The sequence below is a fragment of the Tenrec ecaudatus genome, chromosome 4 (assembly GCF_050624435.1).
Source record: "Tenrec ecaudatus isolate mTenEca1 chromosome 4, mTenEca1.hap1, whole genome shotgun sequence".
Lineage (NCBI taxonomy): Eukaryota > Metazoa > Chordata > Mammalia > Afrosoricida > Tenrecidae > Tenrec > Tenrec ecaudatus.
The window spans coordinates 22,881,004-22,900,876 of NC_134533.1; the positions used below are offsets into that span (position 1 = coordinate 22,881,004).

A 19,873-nucleotide genomic window follows, 5' to 3' on the forward strand; every position below is an offset into this window, starting at 1 on the left:
ATCTACCCACACTCCCCAGGGCCCACCACACCCACCCACCCCTGGGGGCTGTGAAACTCCATCTCTGGGGTCCTCTCAACAGCTGCATTTGGGAGTGGGCCTCCATCCCGCCCTCCTCCCCCAGCACACAGGAAATCAGTACTTCTGACACCCACTTGAGAACAAAGGAGCTAAGAGGATGCTATAATGTTACCAGCAGAGCAAAGATGAGTGGGGAGAGAAAGTGACCCTTGCTGAGTGTCTGGTCACCAACCTTCCTACATTCCTGAGGCCTGAACCCTGGAGCCAAGCAGCTGATGAGCTGTGTAGCTTCCAGCAGGTTGCTTAACCTCTCTGTGCTTCATTTTCCTCTGCTGTTAAGAGGAAGGCTGCCATGGGGATCCATCAAGGCAGATAAGGCAGTATCAGCGCAGGGTCAGCTAGTCATGATCTTCCAGATCCATTTCAAGCAGACAAGGGAAACTGGATCTCAGAGATGTCCAGGAGTCTCGAAAGGTTATCCAGCAAGCAAGAGACAGCACTGGGATTCAAACTCGAGTCTAACGGACTCCAAAACCTGTGCTCCTTTTGCTAGAGGAAGCCAACCCTCACTCCCAACGATGACTATCTCACTGCCATCAAGTAGAGTCCCCTGTGGGCTCCCAGAATGTAACTCTTCGTGGAAGTAGGAAGCCTCATCTTTCTCTCGAGGTGCAACTGGTGGTTTCGACCTGCTTACCTTGTGGTTAGCAGTCTAACAGGTAACCCACTATGCCACCAGGGCTCCTCCAGGGTAATGCTAATCCCTGTCAAACACACACACACACACACAATAACATTCCAAATTAAAGAGAAATGATAGAGAATTCCTGGGTGAGACAGTTTAGACGTAAGCTGAAAGTTTAGATGTAAGCAGTAGAGCCTTGGAAAACCAGTCCTGGAGATCTGCTTCCCAAAAGCCATCCCCAGAGCAGAGGTCTACTCTGACCCCTGGCTCCTCTCGGAAGCCGATCGGACTTGACAGCAGCTGGTGGTGCTGAGAGAGTAAACCAGACACCAGTCCGTACCAGCATGGTTCTTCCATTCACTCATTCAACACACCAAGAGATGGAGCTGAGGAGCAGGCTCAGCCCCTGCCCTCCTGAAGCTCCCTCCAGGGAGCAAACAAGTACCCTACGTTTCAGGGAAGGAAGTAAAGCAGGATGATGGGCACAGAGCTGAGTGAGGCGTTGGCACTAGACCTCAGGGCAAGCCGGCTGAGCCCAAGGGTCCCTAGGTAGAAGAAGGAGGGGTCAGATCATCCATAAAGGGTTCAGGGTCAGCAGGCCACAGTTTGGGTGGATATGAATGAAGAGCAGGATGACTCAGTCACTCTCTTCCAAAACCAAACGCACTGCCATCGAGTCCACTCTGGCTCCTGGGGTGGACAGTCCCTGTGAGTGTCCGAGACTGTAACTGTGTAGGGGAGTAGGAAGCCTCGTCTTCTCCCTGAGGAGCAGTTGGTGGTTTCCAACTGCTCACCTCGTGGTTAGGAGCCCAATATGCACAAGCCATGACAACACGGCTCCTGGGGGAAGCCAAAGGGGGGTGGGGGGGGGGAAACAGGGGAAGGACAATGAGGGGACTTGTGTGCAGGATAAGAAGTGTCCCCACAGGAATGTACAAAAGCCTAGCATATGGTTGGCACTTGATAATCAGTTCTTTCTTCCGGTTTCCTCCTCCTCAGGCCACTGCCAACCCTGGACAGTCATGCTCCCTCCTGAGTCTCTGGGAGGTGGGCCTCAGCCCTTCTCCACCCTAGCAACCTACCAGGATCACAGAAGTTTGAAGGGAAAACAATCCTGATGGGGTGTGGCCGCCCTGCAGTCATTCAAATTCCACTGATCCACTAGGTAAGATGATCCACGGGTGGAGGCTGCCTGGGGGGGCCTCTCCCTGCCCAGGTGGAAGTAGTAAAGGGGAGAATTACCCAAAAACGAAATGCCGGCCTGTCCACAGAACAAGCTGCTCCTGCTCCTGCTCCTCCTCCTCCTCCCCCCTGGATTCGGGCAAACAAAATCCACTTTTTTAGACATGAAATTCAAGAACTGAACATCCTTAAGTGATCACTCCAAAATGATTTGGGGGGTGACCCAGCAATGGGTAATTCTCTGACCTCGGTGTGCTCTGAAATCACAGGAAGCTAATAGCTTGTATATCATTGCTTGCCTTACTCTTGATCAAGGTCCACACCAAACTCACTGCCCTCGAGTCAATTCCGACTCATAGCGCGCCGACAGGACAGGGCAGAACTGCTTCTGGGGGGTTCCGAGACTAACTCTTCCCGAGAGTAGGAAGCCTCATCTTTCTCCTCTGGGAGAACTGTTGGTTTCGAACTGTTGACCTTGCAATTAGCAGTCCCATATGTTCCCCTCCAGGCCACCGGGGGTCAAGAGGCCACTCTCAGTCACCTGCATGTGAACTAGAACCCATTTGTCTTCCTGGCCTAATGTCCCTAAGGTCCTTTCTACCGGTGACCATCTCCGAGGCAATGACCTTTTCTAAAACCTTCCTATGAGCAATGATTAACTACCGTGTGGCCTCGCAGTGAGCTCAACTGGTCTGCGCCAGTCAGACTGTGAGGGTCAGCACGTCCCTTCCGCCTGGGCACCTTTTGCTTTGTTTTCTGAAGCTCAGCCTCTGGCTCCTCTCCGGCTAACACCCCTGAACAGGACTGAGGCGGGTGGTCCACCTGGGCCAGGGCACCCCGACCTGTGCATCTGGGAACGGTCCTGAGAGCAGCCCCCACGCCCACCCCTGTGACTCACCACAGCTGGACACAGCGGTGGACACGACAGCGGCAGGCATCCAGGGAGCCGTGTCTGTGCGGGGACTTCCCAGACAGCATCATGGGATCATCTGCGTCACAATTCTCGGAGAGACGCGGTTACTCTGCCCGTTTGACACGGGAGAAACCCGGACTGTGCAGGTTACTAAGTCACCAATAAGCAACCGTAGTGGTGGAAACCGTTCACAACCAACTACTCACACAAAACCAAACTCTGATCGAGTCCACTCTGACTCAGCAGTAGAAAGCCTCCTCCTTCTCCCAACCTTAATGGGGACCTTGTGGAGCAATAGTTAAGTGCTCAGCTGCGAACCCAAAGGTTAGTGGTTCAAACCGACCTCTCGAACACCCGGGGTTGCCTTCAGTGGGGAAAACGTGGTAGCAACAGCTGAAAGTTGCAGGGAGTCACAGACAGCTGAGGGCCAAGTGGAACTCCATCCTGACGGGCTGTTCCCATCCCTGACTCCACACAAGTCTGCCCCCTCTCAGTGCTCCTCCCTAACGCGGGCGGCGGGCCAGCTGTAAAGGAAAATGAGAGCCTGGCATGGGACTCCAGTTCTCAGGGTCGGTGGGGTTTCTGCGGTGCCCAGGGCAGGGCACATCTGGGCACCCAGTGGAATCCAGGGTTACCATCAAAGTCCCAAAGGACGATCGTCCTGAACCGGGCTGGGGCATCTGCTTGGCTTCACCCAGCACGCATTCCTGAAACTCGGAGTGAACACTCGTTGCAGCCAGTTGACGCTCCATTGCTCGGGCCGGCCCTCCGGTGGGTTGGCTCTCGCCACCCAGGACTCAAGAGGGCACACGAGCTCTGCTTCCACAGCGGGCACCTCCAAACCCGCCACATGCTGAAAGCCGCCTGTGAGCTGGTGGGAGGGAGGGGGGAGCAGGCATGGCAGAGAATCTCCCTGTACTAGGATCTCCGGGTAGTAGGCCCATCTCTCTTGTGGAACATGGCACCTTGTGGCTTCTAATAAGCAGGGAGCCTTTCCCTGCCCAGCAGCAGAGCCCATCACGTCCACAGCCAGGCTTCCTCTCCCTATGCAGGCAAGGTGGGGAGGGTGTTTGGAGTGTGCTCTCCTTTTCATAGAGGAAACTGAAGCTGAGAACCCAGGGCCACCAAGCAGGGGCAGATGTCGAGCCCCCCTAAAACCCAGCCACCTGGCTGTCTGTCCCTCATATCTGTGAGTGTTCTTGTTAGTTGAGTGGCTAAATGAGCAGCTATTAGCTCCCTGGAATGGAGTCAGTCGCCAGAAAGAGGCTGATCATGTGAGACTAGGACAGTGTGCCTAGTAAGACCCTCTCGATGTGGGCAAGCTGTACCTCAAAACAGGCATTCTTAGCCAGGTGTCTCCCACTCCTCTCTTTCCCTCATCCCCCACCTCTGGGAACATGTCGCGATGACTAAAGGTATTTTGGATGGTCACAACTTAAGAGTATGTGTACAGGCTCACTCTATAATGCGCAGGACATCCCAGTGAATTGTTTGATGTGGCTCTTCCAGCCAGTCTCTAACTTCCACCAAACAGCCATTTCCTGCAGGAGTCTGGTGAGAAGGTGGAGGAAGGCACTGACAGGCCTCACCTGTGAGTAATTGTGACCAGACTTCCCTGAAATGTCATCCTGCTGGGTATGCAGTGAGCCCTCGGAGAAGCAGGAGGGGGATCTTATTACCAGCAAGATCCAGGCAGGGAGCATATATTATGGACCCTGAGATCCCTCGGCAGCAAACCTCCTGGATCCAGAAAGCAGTTGTACTGTCAGAGAAGCAGGATCAGAGCATGAAACAGTGGTGGGCTTCCCGGCTCATGGAGGAAGTAACGCTCTTTGCTTCAAGGCAGGAGGCTGGTTTGTGGAGAGAGGCGCTTCTGGGCACTTAATTGGGGGCCCTGGACTTGCTGACCCACAGAAATGAAGCTGAGTGATTTCAGGTTGTAGCTCGCTGAAGTGGAGTGTCTCTGCGCACCTAATTCAGGTTAGAGTTGTTCATTAGGACATATTCCCAAGTTCTTTCAGGGATGCTAATAGAGGCTTACCTAGCACTGTAAGTAAGCCTCCACCTGAGGAACATCTCTATCCTGAGCATTTCACACTTGCATTACAGCCTGGGAGCTTCCTTAATAAACCCTTTCATCGTGAATATTATCTGTGGGCTCTGTGAAGCCATTGCAATGAATTTCAGAACCTAGATATAAAGGTAGAGAATACTGGTGGAGACAATCCAATCCCCCGTCTCCATGGCAACAAATTATCTGGCCCAGAACATCAACAGGTGGGGAAACGGGTGTGTACGAGAGAAGACGGCTCCCATTCACCCCAACTGCACTATCAGACACCCCCAACAGCAGGAAAGAGCCAAGGCTCTGTGTCCCAGTGCATCTCCTGCAAGAAATCTAAGGGCGGGTTGCAAACTCTAGGGTCAGACAGGCTGGGGTCAGCCTAAGAGCTCTCACCCCCACAGTCATAGCAGGACTCCGGGCCACTCTCAACCATACAGAAGCCCGGGACGGTGCACATGCTTACCATGTGAATCTGCTAACCAAGAGGCTGGAGGTTCACATTCACCCAGGGAGAAAGGGCTGATGATTTGACTTTCTAGAAAATCTGCCACTGAAGCCCCCCTGAGGCCAGGAGTCTGCAGCAGGGGCCGGGCTGTGGTCTGGCCTGGAGGCTGGCAGGGGATGTACAATCACGCTCAGGGCAGCTCCTCCTGGACCTGGAACACGTGGCAAGCACAGCCAGGTCCCTGCAGCCCCAAAGTCAGAAGGAGGTGCTGCAGTAATAAGAGGGCCAGGTGGACAATGGATATTTAGGCTGCTAACCACAAGGTGAGCCATCCAAAACTATCAGCTGCTCCACAGTAGGAAGATGGGACTTTCTACTCCTGGAAAGAGGTAGTCTCAGAAACCCAGGGGGTAGTTCTACTCTGCCCTATAGGGTCCCTCTGAGTTGGAATCAACCCGATAGTAAAGAATTTGCGTTTTGAGAGGGTGCCAATTTAAACAGCCACCATCTGAACTGGGTGCCTTTCACACCCTCCTCCATTCAATCCTAATCATGCACTGTTCTAGCAATGATCACGCCTCTCACAAGAGGTAACAGGTCCTGAGCGGTTGAAGACCTGGGCAGAGAATAGAATCACATGGTGAGAGGCGGAAGAAGCTAGGTTTGGATCCAGACCTCTGCCTTTTCCCATGGTGGTACAGGAGGTCCTGAAGCCCTGTTATCCATACCTGATTTCAAGCTCTGGAGGCCTGAACTTGTTTACAAAAGGTCAAGACCCCAAGGAGATGTCATTATGTCACTCCTGTGACCCAGCCGGGCCACCTCTACCTCCTTACAGCATCAGGGTGTAGAGTCGACGGTAAATCTGGTCTTGTGCTTGTGGTTGTTCTTGCTCAGTGCATCATGTCACTTCTGATTCGTAGTAACCCTATCCATGCCCAACAGCACGAAACACCACCCGGTCCTGCACCTTCCTCACAATTGTTGTTAGGTCTGAGTCCACAGCTGCAGCTACTATGTCATGGAAGGCCTGTGATACAATGTGCAATCGTGATGCATTGGTAATTACCCGCAACTGGGATGCAAAAGTTGGACACAAAGAGGAAGGAATCGTCGTTGGAGTATACAGTCTAGGCGGTAGAAATGAAGCTGGGGATTGCATGAGAGTTTCGTAAGAGCAACAGCTTGTTCAGAGCAGATACCTCTTTTCCGTAACACAAAAGGCAACTATACACATGGATTGTTCCAGATGGAGTACATGCAATCAAACTGGACACATCTGTGAGAAGAGAGGATGGAGAAGCTCAAATCAGCAGCTAACACCAGACCAAGGGTTGACTGTGGAACAGACCATCAATTGCTCCTGTGTGCAGACTGAAGTTGAAGAACATTCAAGCAAGTCCATGAGAGCCAAAATATGACCTTGAATAGACCCCACCTGAATGTAGAGATCCTCTCAAGAACAGTTCTAATGCATTAAACTAATGACAGCGGCTCGATGGAGGCTGCGAAGACCTCCAGAACATCGTACATGAGGAAAGCAAAAGGTTCTTGAGAAGAACTGTGCTACTGCCACTTCATGGATCTGAGCAGGGTGTGGACATGTGACCATCCCTCCAGAAGACAACTTCTAACAATGATGGCAATAGCCCAGGGGCCTGTCCTCTCAAAAGACCTGGACATACCCTGGCCTGTCTCCACTCTCCTGTCCAACCTAATGTTCCAGCACCATCTGCAGACGAGGGTCAGACCAGTGCTCAAGCCATTGCTTGCTCTCCTTCCCCACCATGACATCACAGGAGACCTGGGTTATTATGGGCCAGGTGCTGGCATTGGCTCTTAAAACTCCATCAGTGGCAGCTGTTGCTGGTTTTATTCTCTCACCGTATCCTAAGATCATCGGCGATGTATTCAGAGCTTGGGGTACAAAGTCATCCGATTAGTGTTAGGAGTGATGACAAAACTAAGAATAAGAATGCACTGAAAGGCTAATTGTGGGATTAATCAGACAGACAATGGCACCACCCTATGAGGGCGTGAGATGTAGCAGCCAAATATCATACAAGGGAAGACTACAGCAAGGTACGGGAAGATGTTTATAGCGTATCATCAGTACATCAGACTCCCCCCAGAGAGCAGCAAGGGGACTCATAGCCATCCCCAGAGGGTCAGTGAGCAAATGGTTTCTTTATTTCCGCCTGGATTTCTGAGAAGGAAAAAACTCTTGATGCAATTATGGTCCTAATCTATAATAGACTCATGTTTGCTTGTTTGTTTTCAAGAAAGATTTCCAAATACTTTTGGGTGAATAACAGGAAGAGGCCTGCTGTTGATCCCTGAGCTCCAAGGAACACCCTAAGGATACAACTTCTATTTACATTCAAAAGAAGTAAATCGAAATGTGAGTTACAAAGCAGTAGCAGAAGAGACTCCTATCGTAGTTCCCACAGTAAAAAGACAAAAGAGGCCTTAAAAAAGAAGATATAAATTACCTTTCAAAAAAATTGTGGCACTAGGAATTAATTGTCTTCGGAGATCTAACAGGTAGTTTGGCTTCATCAAGATGATAGATAGATAGATAGATAGATAGATAGATAGATAGATAGATAGATAGATAGATTAATATTTTTATAATGCAAAAACTCACTGCCCTTGGTTCGATCTGACTCACCATGACCCTGTAGAACAGAATAAAACCACCTCAAGAGTAGAAAGCCTCATCTTTCTCCTGCTGAGAGGTTGGTGGCCTTGCCGTTTGCCCTCAGTGTGTAAGTCGGGACACCCCCAGGGCTCTAGGTAATTTTTATAAAATTAAAAAGAAAAAAAAGTTGCTTTATGTGGGAATTGAGTCAAACTCAGGATCAGGATATCCCCGTTGGCTGAGGACACCCAGGCAGGGACTCCCAGTGTCCTTTGCAAACAGCAGTGGGCCAATGGAAAGGCAGCACTGCCTAGAGGTAGGTAGGACGTCTGCACTGAACTCCCCACCTGATAGGTGACAACTTCCTAGGGCTCAGTTTCCTTCCACTGCTTTTGTCCTTCTCAATTGAGGCTGGTGATACTGTCGGAGAGTGAAGGACTAGCCCCCTTGATCACAGGTGTTTCCCCAAAGAACGCAGAGCACTGCCTGGCAGCTTGTTTCATCCACGAGGGTCCCGCTGACATTTCCAGAAGGACAGTTAGGGCAGGCATCCTCAGCTTTCTGGCAACCCGCGCCCTTCCAAAGGCGGCTCGCCAGGACTGGGTCTCTCCTGGCCCAGCAGATGCATGATGGTGTTCAGGGATACAGGCAGAGCATGAGGGACGATGAGGCCGTCTGCTTCTGTCAAGATGTACAGCCTCAGAAGTCCTACGAAGTTCTGCTCAGGCCTGCAAGCTTGCTAGGAGTCAGGATGAATGGAGGGCCTACTCTACGTATGCACACACACACAGAATGGAAGGCCTACGCTACATATGTATACACACACACAGAATGGAAGGCCTACTCTATGTATGCACACACACACACACACACAATTTGCCCTTCCTACATGCAATGAATTCTTCTATTTCTTATTCGATCATTTTTTTAATGCCAGCCATAATTTTCTGAGTTGATTTTATGGTGCCTTGTATTAAACAAACTGCCTTACACGCTTCGCGGTTAAGTCTCCTATCTGGATTTTCAACACAAACTTTAAAAGCACACTCTCTGGGAAATGTTACTTTAAAAAAACTCACTGTGATCAAGTCGGGTTTTGACTCGCAGCAACCATATGTAAGGACAGGATAGAACTGCCCCCTGTGGTCTTCCAAAACTGTAACTCTTTCCAGTACAAAACCTTACAAAACCTCATCGTTCTCCCAAGAGTGGCTGGTGGCTTTGAACTGATGACTTTGCAGTTAGTAGGTCATTCCATAACCATGTTGCCACCTCCTAAAGCAGATGTGAACCTGCTATTCTCCTTCAGCTGCTGTTAAATCCACATCAACAACTGCCCTGAGCTATCTAAACCCTGGATGATGAAGTGCCACGGGTCCTGATAGCAGCCCTCTTGATGGGCATAAGCACCAGGACCCCTTAGACCCATGTAAACCTGGTGCTGGTCAAAGGGCTAGGACAGTCATTTCATAGGGTGCATAAGGTTAGGCCGGATCAAACCAGGAGGCTGGCTGTCCAATCCACCTCTTGTTAGAAGATTCTAAATCTCAGTACATTTCAAAACCGGGCCTCCTTTATAAATGGGCTCAAACATAACGACGGTTGTGCGGAAGGCCCGAGACAGTGTGTCATTCTGTTGTATATTTTGCTTTGAATCGGAACCAATGGAGGGCATCTGATAAGAGCAGCACAGTAAGTGCGCATTAATACTGCGCACAAGGCAGAAGGGCACCTGAGCTGGGCGGGTCACTGACAAGTCGCTCTGAGCCACCCGTCAAATGGGGGGAATAACAACATATTCACCAGGATGCAGCGAGGATTGGGCGAGCGCGTGCAGAGGAACCTTGCAGGCCATGCGGTCATTTGTTGAAAGGTTTCTTTTTTCATGAATAGGATGTGATGTCAGTATCCTCACAAAATCAGATGACAAGACAGCAGCCAACATCTGCTGAGGGTTGCCATAAGGTAGGGCAGACCCATGTAATCCTCCCCAGCAGCCTTATGTGCTAGGTATTCTTGACGCTCCCATTTTACAAACAAGGACAAGTGAGGGTCTGAGCATCAGAAGACTGGGCCCAAGATGGCCCAGCGAGGCAGTAGAGAAGCCCTGTCTGTCTGACCCCAATGCCCACCAGGCTGCTACCTGCCTCCCCCTCTGTCAGCCCAGCCCAGCCCCAGCCCCACCCCCAGCTCTCCATCTCCTGGCATGGGAAACAGGACCCCCAGCCTGATCCACTGTCAGTGGTGTGGGGGGGGGGGGTGACTCAAATGGCACAAGGACATGAAACCACAGTGGGCTCTCAGCTGTGGAAACAGGTGACATGGGCACTACTGGCCAACCCAGCTCCCCAGCTCCCACAATCAGAGCCAAGGATTACATCTGTAAACTTCCGGTTGGAGGCTTCAAATAACCCCTGCTGGGCCCCACAGAAAATGTGTACCCAGAGACAGGAGGCAGTCACTGCCAGAGCTGATTAGGTCAGGTCAGGAGAGTGAGAGAAATGCACAATTCCACTCATGAGGACCCACTTATAAACAGACATCAATTCCCACGTGGTCCTTCAGGGCTAGGACGCCACCGGCCACTCTCCATCACATCCCGTGGGCTCTTACCTAACCTATAGTATGTACTTCAATGGCACACACTTGGGTAAAAAAAAGAACGATACATTGTAATGTATACAAAGTGCGCTGTTCTACCTGAAGTAGAAACTGTGCTAATATATGAATTGATCTAATGTCTATCTTACAGATGTTAACACATACACATGTATTCATACATGCACATGCCTGCATGCATACGCATACACATAATCCCAGGCTGAAGATGTACTGGAGTTATATTGACATGCACTATGACAGTCTGTCTGTCTCTGAGTTTCTTTGTTTTAATCATTCTATCTAATCTTTAGTAAGATGTACTATAGACAATATGTTGCCATGCATAATTTGCCTATGTTATTCTCAGATGCTCACTGGCAGATGGCCAATGTTACAATTTAAAAACATATTGCTAATAAAGGGCAAGAACAATTATTTTTATTAATTAATTGGATTTAATACATAGATCATTCCATATTTCAATGTCAAGTAGAATTGTACAATTGCTACCACACTCAGTTTCTAAACATTGTTTTCCTACAGGACTCTTTGACACCATCTCCCTTTTACACCCCCACCCCCGCCACCACTATATCCCCAGCACCCCCAGAATATTTTAAGGCATTCAACTTACTTGAGAAAAAGTGGGGGACTACTGTATATATGTACACACCCATACATGCACACACCCTGGTGGACAATTTAAGACACTTTGTAGCACAATTCAGAAGATTCTGAGTGCTAAGCACATCATGATGGCCCTTTGCCCTAGCTTTGTCTCACAGGAAAGAATCGAGGCTTTCTGCTTCTATAAAGCTATACAGTCTGGGAAGCCCAATGGAGCAGCTCCGCTGTCCTACAGACTCGCTATGAGCCGGAACAGACTCCACGGTAGAGAGTTTGAGTGTGCCCTAACTTTAGGATCCATCTCTTGAGAAAATAGAACAGACGTTATGAAAGGTTACTCTACTATGTCCACATCATTAACAAGCAACCTTCACACAGCATGGACTCTCTTGCCGAACCTATTCAACTACCCTGGGTACGAGGTGTTACAAGGAGAAGCACTTGACTGAGCACCAAGAAAACAGCAAGGTTCAAGAAGGTTCAGCTACCTGCCCAAGGTCACAGAATGATAGCGGGCTGAAGGGGGTGGGTCCACGACTCCCGCCATTGCCCAAGGGGTCTTACTGATTTATCTCTAAGCTCCTAAGGAATAAGATTGCATCTAAATATTGGAAAATATATTTTTGCCACACAAATTGAAGTCAAAGTACTGATTTCCTTAATTTCTAAACAGCTCTCACAAAACAATAAGAAAACACAAATACCCACATACACACACATTTTTTCACCCAGATGAGCAAAGGAAGGAAATCGGAGTTAACCACGTATGAAGAAATGTGACAGGCCTAAACCTAGGAAAAGATGATCAACTTACTCTCAGATACAACACTTCTCAGTTCAGAGAGTGTGGAGACTGGTTATCTCAAAACCTCCAGGGACAAGCACAACAAGCAAGGGCAAGCAAAGGGCCGCTAGGTAGCACGTACCCTCTGCTCCAGTAAGCCTATGCGTAGAAATTTCCCCTGTGAATATTCTTCTAAAGGTTCCAAGAAGTCGACCTCTAAGACATCCCCTGAAGTATGATTTGCAGCGACAAAGAAACCATGTCACAGTTACATAGCAGAGCACCAGGGAGTCACTGAAAAGAGAGCAGTAGGAACAGCGAGGACACAATCTCCCAGAGAACCAGGTGATGTAAAGGCTGGGTAAAGAACAATGTGTGCATTGCCCACAGCCTTCGAGTTGAATCTGACTCACAGGGACCCCATGCCAAAAAAATAAAGTTACTCACTGGAATCAAGTTGATTCTGGCTCCTAGTGACATTCTAAGATAGGTAGCACTGCCCAGGTGGGTTTCTAAGACTGCAACTCTTTACAGGAGTAGAAAGCCCCCGTCTTTATCCTGTGGAATAGGTGTTTGCAACTGTTGACTTTGTGTTTGGTAGCCTAACGTGCAATCCACTAAGCTCCTTCAGGACCCATAGGGCAAAGTCAACCTGCCTCACAGGGTTTCCAAGACTGCCATGTTTTCCTATCTCAGAAAAGCAGGTAAATTAAACAGCTGACCTTTGGGTTAACAGGCTAGAGCTTAACCACTGAGCCACCAGGACTCCCATGATAATGATGTACCCCCCTTTCCACTCCCCCCAAAAGGGAAAGACCTGAACTCTAGGAAGGTCTTTGCAGAGAGGGATTATTGCTTCTCACTTGATACTTCTTGATACTTTTCTAGCCATTTGACACCCGTTCAAAGGCCAGTGGTTCTTTAAGCTTGGGCTTCAGGGGTCTTTTCAAAGAGTGTGAAACTCCAGCTACTGGTTACAAAACTGGATGAGATGGAGTGGAGGTGGGGAGAGGGTGTTAAAAAAAAAGTTCATGGAATTAAAATAGAATGAAATTTTTCCAGTTTTTTTGACCCCCCACCCCCATATATGTGCATTACCTTGGGAGAGGGGGTGGGGAGAAGACTTTCTTTTCACACACTATTGCAAGGGTCTTTAGGCCATCCCCTCCACCACCCCCCAAACCACCACCACCACCACCAAAGACGAGAACCACTCTGTGGTAGATCCCATACCGGGGTTTTTTGCTAATATTCAACCACTTATTTCCTCCAGAGCCATGAAATAACAGTGGGCCGGGCTCTGGCACAGGTCTCCAGAAAAACCGGGTCCCTGCCCTGGGGAAGCAGATCATTTCGGGCATAATACCCACATTGTTTGCTGAGCCTCCAAAATGCCACCCGGGTACAGCTTCCCTCTGACAGGAAGAAGGAAAAGTAGAACTGAAAATGATTTGCATGTTTAAAATTAGCCCTTCTGTGGGAGCTGACACGACTTCATTTTCAAAATGTACCTCCCCCCCATCTGCCAGTTCCTTACCACCACCCCCCACCCTGGTATTTACATGGCATTCTGAAGCAAAAGGATGTCTCTGGCCATCACTAAGTCATAAATTCCCTACAGCTCTTGTCCTCTGAGGGGCCACCAGCAGAGTCTCCAGAATGGGGATGAGGTGGTGGCAAAAGGACGGTGGGTGTCCCTGGGCTGCGAGACCAGCCACTTCCCTGGGATTCTCCACTGAGGGACCTTCGCTGTCTCTCTCCCCCTCATTACCAATAGACAGCTTCTCTGGAGGAGGACACGGGCTTATCACAACTGTGGCACAGGACAGGCCTGCATCACCACCTACCCGGAGCAACCTGAGTGTCTCCCCTTCCACAGACCCATATGTTCCCGGAAGCCAGGCCTCGCCTCGCTCAGCCCAACCCGCAGGAAACCACTAGTTATCATCAAGTCAATTTGGACTTGGGGTGACCCCACAGGGTCGATCAGCCAAGCGAATTAACATTGGTCCCGCAGGGGACCCCTGCACCTACTTCTATTACCCTCAGACATAAGCAGCTGGACACTTGTATTATGTCTGCCAGAATCACATCCTGCTCCTTGAATGATTTTACTTTGTTTCCTTTTGTTGTTTTGTGTTCATTTTAAATGTGAATCTTTCCACGGCATGACATCCAGCCTTATTCTCCCTATAAAATTATGGGTTTGATACGTACAACATATGCCTATACATATATAGCAATGGGTTATTATTACTATTTTCATGGTAAATACAGATACATATAAATATATTTACATATATAATACCAATAATAATCCACTGCCATCAAGTCCATTCCAAACCCTCCAATCCTATGGCCTCATCTTTCTCCTGCAGAGCATCAGGTGAATTTGAATTATTGACCTTACAGTTAACAGCCTGACATGCCTAACCCACAGCACCCCCAAACCCCCTACCATCGAGTTAAGTCCTCCTCACAGTGACCCATCAAGAACTATCCCCATGGGTTTCCAAGACGGTAACTCTATATAAGAGTAGAAAGCCTCATCTTCCTCCTTTGGAGTGGCTAGTAGTTTTGAGCTGCTGACCTGCTGGTTAGCAGACCAACATGTAACCACGACACCACCAGGGTTCCTAAAGCACCACTACCCCCATCCCCACCCCCCAAATAAATAACTCTTTACATTTAAAAAAAACATTTTGTGGCTCCCGCTAAGTTGGGGTGTGCCTCCAGGCTTACTCTGTGCCTCACGTTTGGGAGGCACTGCCGTGAGAAACACTTGACATGTGTTACTTCACTGAAGTCCCGCTTCCCCTCAGACAGTAGCCAGGCTCACCGTGGGCCCTGCTTTCACGGGACAGCAGCCCCTCCTCCATCTCCATTGATCCTCCCGACCACTCAGTGAAGCAGGACGTCCTGGTCCCATTTCCCCATAACACGATCAGGAGTCACAGAGGTGCGCTGACTTGCCCAACTTTCAGCAGCTCCTAACCACAGGTCCCATTCCCTCTCCTGGACAGACAGCAGCTCGCCTCAGAAACCCGACCTTCCAAAGAACCCTGGGCAGGACACAGCCTGGGGTGGTCCGTGCTGCACGTGGAGCAGATCCTACAGGGTTCAGGATGTCAAACCCAAACCCACTGACAATCAAGTCGATTCCGACTCAGAGCAACTCTCAACAGAGAAGAACTGCCCTGTATTTCCCGGGCTGAGGATCTTTATCCTGACCGGCTCCTGTAGAGCCAGCCGGTGGGTTCAAACAGCCAACCATTCCATTAGCAGCTGAGCCCTTGCCAAGGTGCCTCTAGGACTGGCTTCTCGTGTGCTATTCAGACAACACAGCCTGATTCTCTGCTCTGCTGGGGTTCAGGCTCTGGCCACCAGAGTCCACAGGCTCCTCTCTTCTTTGCCTGCAGTGAAAGCCCTCCCTAGTGAGTCTGCTTTCTTACAGCATGGGCTCGCCAGTGGTCGGGGGCACCAGGGAGAGGGGGAACTCCTGGCTCTCTTCTGGACCTCCACTTGCTCGAAGGCAGTGGTTCTCAACCTTCCTAATGCCGCAACCCTTTAATACAGTTCCTCATGGACACCCCCCAACCAGTTCTACTTCCTCACTGTCATTTTGCTTCCACTATGAATCGGGCGACCCCTGTGAAAGGGTTGTTCAACCCCCAAAGGGGTCATGACCCACAGGTTAAGAACCACCATTCTAAGGTAAAATGGCCATGTGAAAGCACCTACCTCTTTGGATTTCTGAAATGGTCTAATTCAATAGCGCAAGAAAGCCCTTGGCACTGCGCCTGCCACATATAAGGTTACCTATTAATTATAATATTATCGGCCCCATTATGTTAGAAGGGAGGTACACAGGGAAGTGGCTCTAACCCTGTCATTTGGTCACTTAAAATAATTCCCTTGGCCGAGAAGAGAATGAACTGAGAAGTAATTGCGGACACTGTGCTGGCTAGACCCAGGCCTGCCGTCATTCAGCAACTCAGCCTCGGCCTCAACCCAAGGCGAGATTACTTTTAGGAGCTAAATAACCTCTTTGCTGACCGAAATTGCTCACTCGGAAGCCAGGACTCTGTCTGCTCAGAAAAGCTTTCAGAGTGCAGTGTTATCTTTATTGTAAAGCTGAATCTGAAGTTAGCTTCAAGTCACAGCCTAACCAGACGCCACTCCACTCTGCTTTGTGAAACTGCAAACAAAACCTGATGGCTTGGTTTCTCCATTGTTGACCCTGACGCAAAACAAAACTACCTAAGGGTCACCTACAGGAATATGTCACTAGCCTTGAAAGAGAAGCCAAAATAGTTTTGGGGGGCTCCGGATAAAGCAAGCAGTAGGTGACCAGCCAAGTTTAAGGATTAGTTCTGATGAATAATAAAACACAAACAGCTTTTTAATTCACTAGGAAACAAGGAAGAGAAAACACAAATCCGAAACCCTGTAAGGCCAGCCAAAACCAGCTACCTGTCACAAGCTGTTTGTCACTACTCAGGGGTCCAGAAGCCCATTGCCAAGTTGACTTCTTAAAGTACCGGCTGGGAATGTAGTTCTGCAGTTTATGGAGGAAGAGGCCGAAGAAAAACGCTTTGTCCCATACACACATAAACCAAAACTAGGGTACCAAAAAATGCTACGAGAATAAGCAGAGTCCGGCTCTGGACCCAGCAAAGGCCTCCTGTGTTGGCATCCTCTTCAACCCAGCTTCCTGCCTCAATGGAGCAGGAGCAGGAGATGCCAGGCCCCATCACTGCTTTTCCGGGCCTCATGAATTCCCAGGCAGATCCAAGCCCTCTCCTTGTGCTTCGCCCATTTTTATTTTTGTTTTCAATCTACCACAGCTGATTGCAGGTTCACACACCCTGGCACGCACAGTATTCAAGCCTCCACCAAGTGTGAGGCAGGTGATCCCAATACCCTTGGTCCAAGTTTCCCAAACACAGACTCTTCAGGAATAACCAGACTGGGACTGGGTATGGGGACATTCGATTGACACCAACTCCAAGGACATGGTTACCGGGAACAATCAAGCACAAGCACAGGGTTTCCGAAGGGCACCATGGAAACAGGTGACATATCCGGAGGCCCAGCCTCCAGCGCATTTCCCCAGCGGGCCTCGGCCCCGGCCTGTTCTCTCTGAACCCCAGAATCTTCATCTCAGAAAGGAGGTGTCTGAACAATCATGAACGCCCGGCTCAAAAAATGCTCTGCTGCCCTGAAGCAGTCCCACTCCACGAGGATAACCGGCTGGGAATCTCAGGGGCGCTTCTTTAAGAAGCCTTTTAGATTGCTAGCTGGTAATCTCTCCAAAACAGAGGCTGTGGAAGGGGATCTTCCAGAGTTTCTAAAGAACAGACTCTGGAGGAAGGAAATATGTGAATAAGAGGCAAGCGCAGAGTGGCAATATGTTCGTGTAACACAAGGAAGGGTTGAGCAAGACGCGCATTGACCCAAGAAACTTTCTGCTGATTCAGAGAGCGCAGTGAGCAGTCACCACGTTCACAAGGAAGAAGAAAAGGGGAAAGTACATATATAAACTGATATATAGGTTTTATATATATATATACATATCGGTGTTATATATATACATCAGTATATATAATATACAATATATACACTAGATTCAGCTACAAAACTAAATGAAGCTCAAATATTTTATTCACATAAATGTTGGGACAAAGATCTTCCATTGAGGTAATTCATTCTCACAGGCCCCAAGAATTTCCCTTACAGGAAGGAGAAAAAGGCCAAACCACTTGGTCTCTTGATGAAAATCCCATCTGGACCCCCTTTCATCATCCCCAAGTTCAATCAGACACTTGCCCGTGGGAAATCCTCCGACTGTTATCACACAGGTGGCCCCGCACCCATTCTGCAGACACTGCGAGCAGAGGCCGCAGGAGACTGAGGGGCACATCAACAGGCATGCCCAGGCCTGGAGCCCAAGCCTCCTGCAGGATTCGCTCAAGCAAGTCCACTGCCTCCCAGGCCCTCAGGTGAGTCCCTGTCGGTAAAGCTGTGTCCGGGGTGCTGGCCACCCCGGGTGACCCTGTGAGGGTTCGAGCAGCGCTGGGTCCTGCCTGCCGGGCAACACGGCTTCCCCTCGCTGAAGTTGGTACTTTAGGACAATCCTGTGCTTGTGCTTGAAAAGTTTCCCCTGAATCCAGGATTCACGCGGAGGCAAGAACTCGCTTTCTGGGGTGCAAACGCCATTCCCTTAGAACCGGTGTCCCTCAAACAACGAGATTCTCAAGAGCAAGGCCCGGTAACAGGGGCATCAGGAGGCCGCTCCCCCTGAGCCCTGAAGCCCTCACAGGCCCCCCGAAGTCTGCGTGGATGCCAGCTCTCTGGGGGGCCCCGTGGCTGCCCCTGGGCGCGGCCTCTCTTTCACTTCTCCCCCTCAGTTCCCCATGTGTGAAGTGGGGGCCCCACCCCCACCCAGCTGCCGGGGCCCCATCATGGGAATACCGCGATGGGAGACCAGGACGCTTTCACAAGAAGCGGCCACCAAACTGCCAGGGACAACGGATCTGAAACGCGAACGGGGAACGCGGGGCAGTGGGGCGGGGGCGGGGCGCTGCCTGTGTCCCCCAAGCACCACCCCCCCCGCGCCGGGAAAGGGAGCCCCGAGGCGCGCCGGCCAGCGACCACGGTCCCCGGGCTGGGAACTTTCCCCGGGCGCCGAGTCCTCCGCCCGCCCGCCCTCAGGCCCGCGCCGCCCCCGGCGCCGCCGCCGCCGCCCCCGCTTCGGCCGGCCTCGGGGCCCTGCAGGCCGGGTCCGAGGTCGGCGGCGGCCCGGCCCCAGCCCCCGGCCAACACGCCCCCTCCGGCCTCAGGGCGAGCGCGGGCGGGCCCGGCGGGCCAGGCGCGGGCTGCAGGGCCGGCCTGCAGGGGCCGCGGGGCTGCCCGGGGGAGGTGGCCGGTCCCGGCGCCCGCGCCCGCGCGCGCGGCCCGCCCGCCCCCGCTCACCCCGGCCTCCCCCAGCCCGCGCCAGGGCGCCCGGCAGGTGCAGGGCGCCCGCCCGCCCGCCCGCCGCTCACCTGGCCCAGGCTCAGCAGCAGCAACAGCAGCGGCGGCAGCGCCCCGCGCAGCCCGGGCGAGCGCCGAGGGGGCCGCGCCGCCGGCTTCATGCCCCGCGCGCCCGCCACCCTGCTCGCCGCCTCCGGCCGCCGCCCGCGCCTCCTCCTGCGCCGGCCCGGCCGCCCGCTGCCCGCTCCGCCCGCCCCGGGCGTCCCCGGGGACATGGCAGCAGCGGCGGCGGCGGCGGCCACTCGGCGGAGCGCGGCGCGGCGGCGGGGGGGCGGCGTCCCCGGGCGCGCGGGGGCTTCGCGGGGCGGGGCGAGCGGCGCCCACCTCCGGCTCCCGCGGCCCCCGTGGCTCCCGCTGCCTCCTCGGCGCGTCATGCGGCTCCGGCTGCGGGGCGCCGCGGCGCGCGGCCGGCCCCCTCCCGCCCCCTCTGAATATTCATCGCGGCCTCCGCCCGCCCGCCCCCGAGCGACCTGGACGCGCCGAGCCCGCGCCCCCCGCCCCCCGCCCGCCGCTCTCTCGGGCGGGCGGAGGCAGCGCCGGGCGCCCGGCCCCCGCGCATTCCTGGGACTGGGCACCCACCCGGGACGCGGCCGCTCGGCTCGCGGCCCTGCTCGCGGGTCCCGGCGTGGGTCACCAGATGGTGGCCGAGGGCACAGCCCCCACCCCCCACCCCCACCCGGTCCACACAGCAGGCCGGCCCAGGGGTCCTCCACCTGGCCTGCGGTGAGTGTGTGGGTGCATGACCCCCGAAATCGTAGGCACGCTGCTGTGGGGGTGTATGCCCCCCACATTTTCACAGCCTGGCCCTGTGTCTGAAGCCCAGTGTGGCACCTGGGGAGCCTGGCTCGGCTGGGATGACTAGCTGTGTGGCCAC

At 52.1% G+C, this 19,873-nt stretch overlaps 1 protein-coding gene across 1 annotated transcript in view; it reads right to left on the reverse strand.

Annotated features, from left to right (window-relative positions):
• The window catches only part of PTPRJ (protein tyrosine phosphatase receptor type J), a 177,010-nt gene extending 157,804 nt beyond the window's left edge, over positions 1-19,206 (reverse strand). Inside the window, exon 1 of the mRNA XM_075545708.1 lies at positions 19,011-19,206. Coding sequence (XP_075401823.1) covers positions 19,011-19,100 — 90 coding nt within the window. The 5' untranslated portion in view covers positions 19,101-19,206. The remainder of the gene's footprint in view (positions 1-19,010) is intronic.
• Positions 19,207-19,873: the final 667 nt, after the last annotated feature.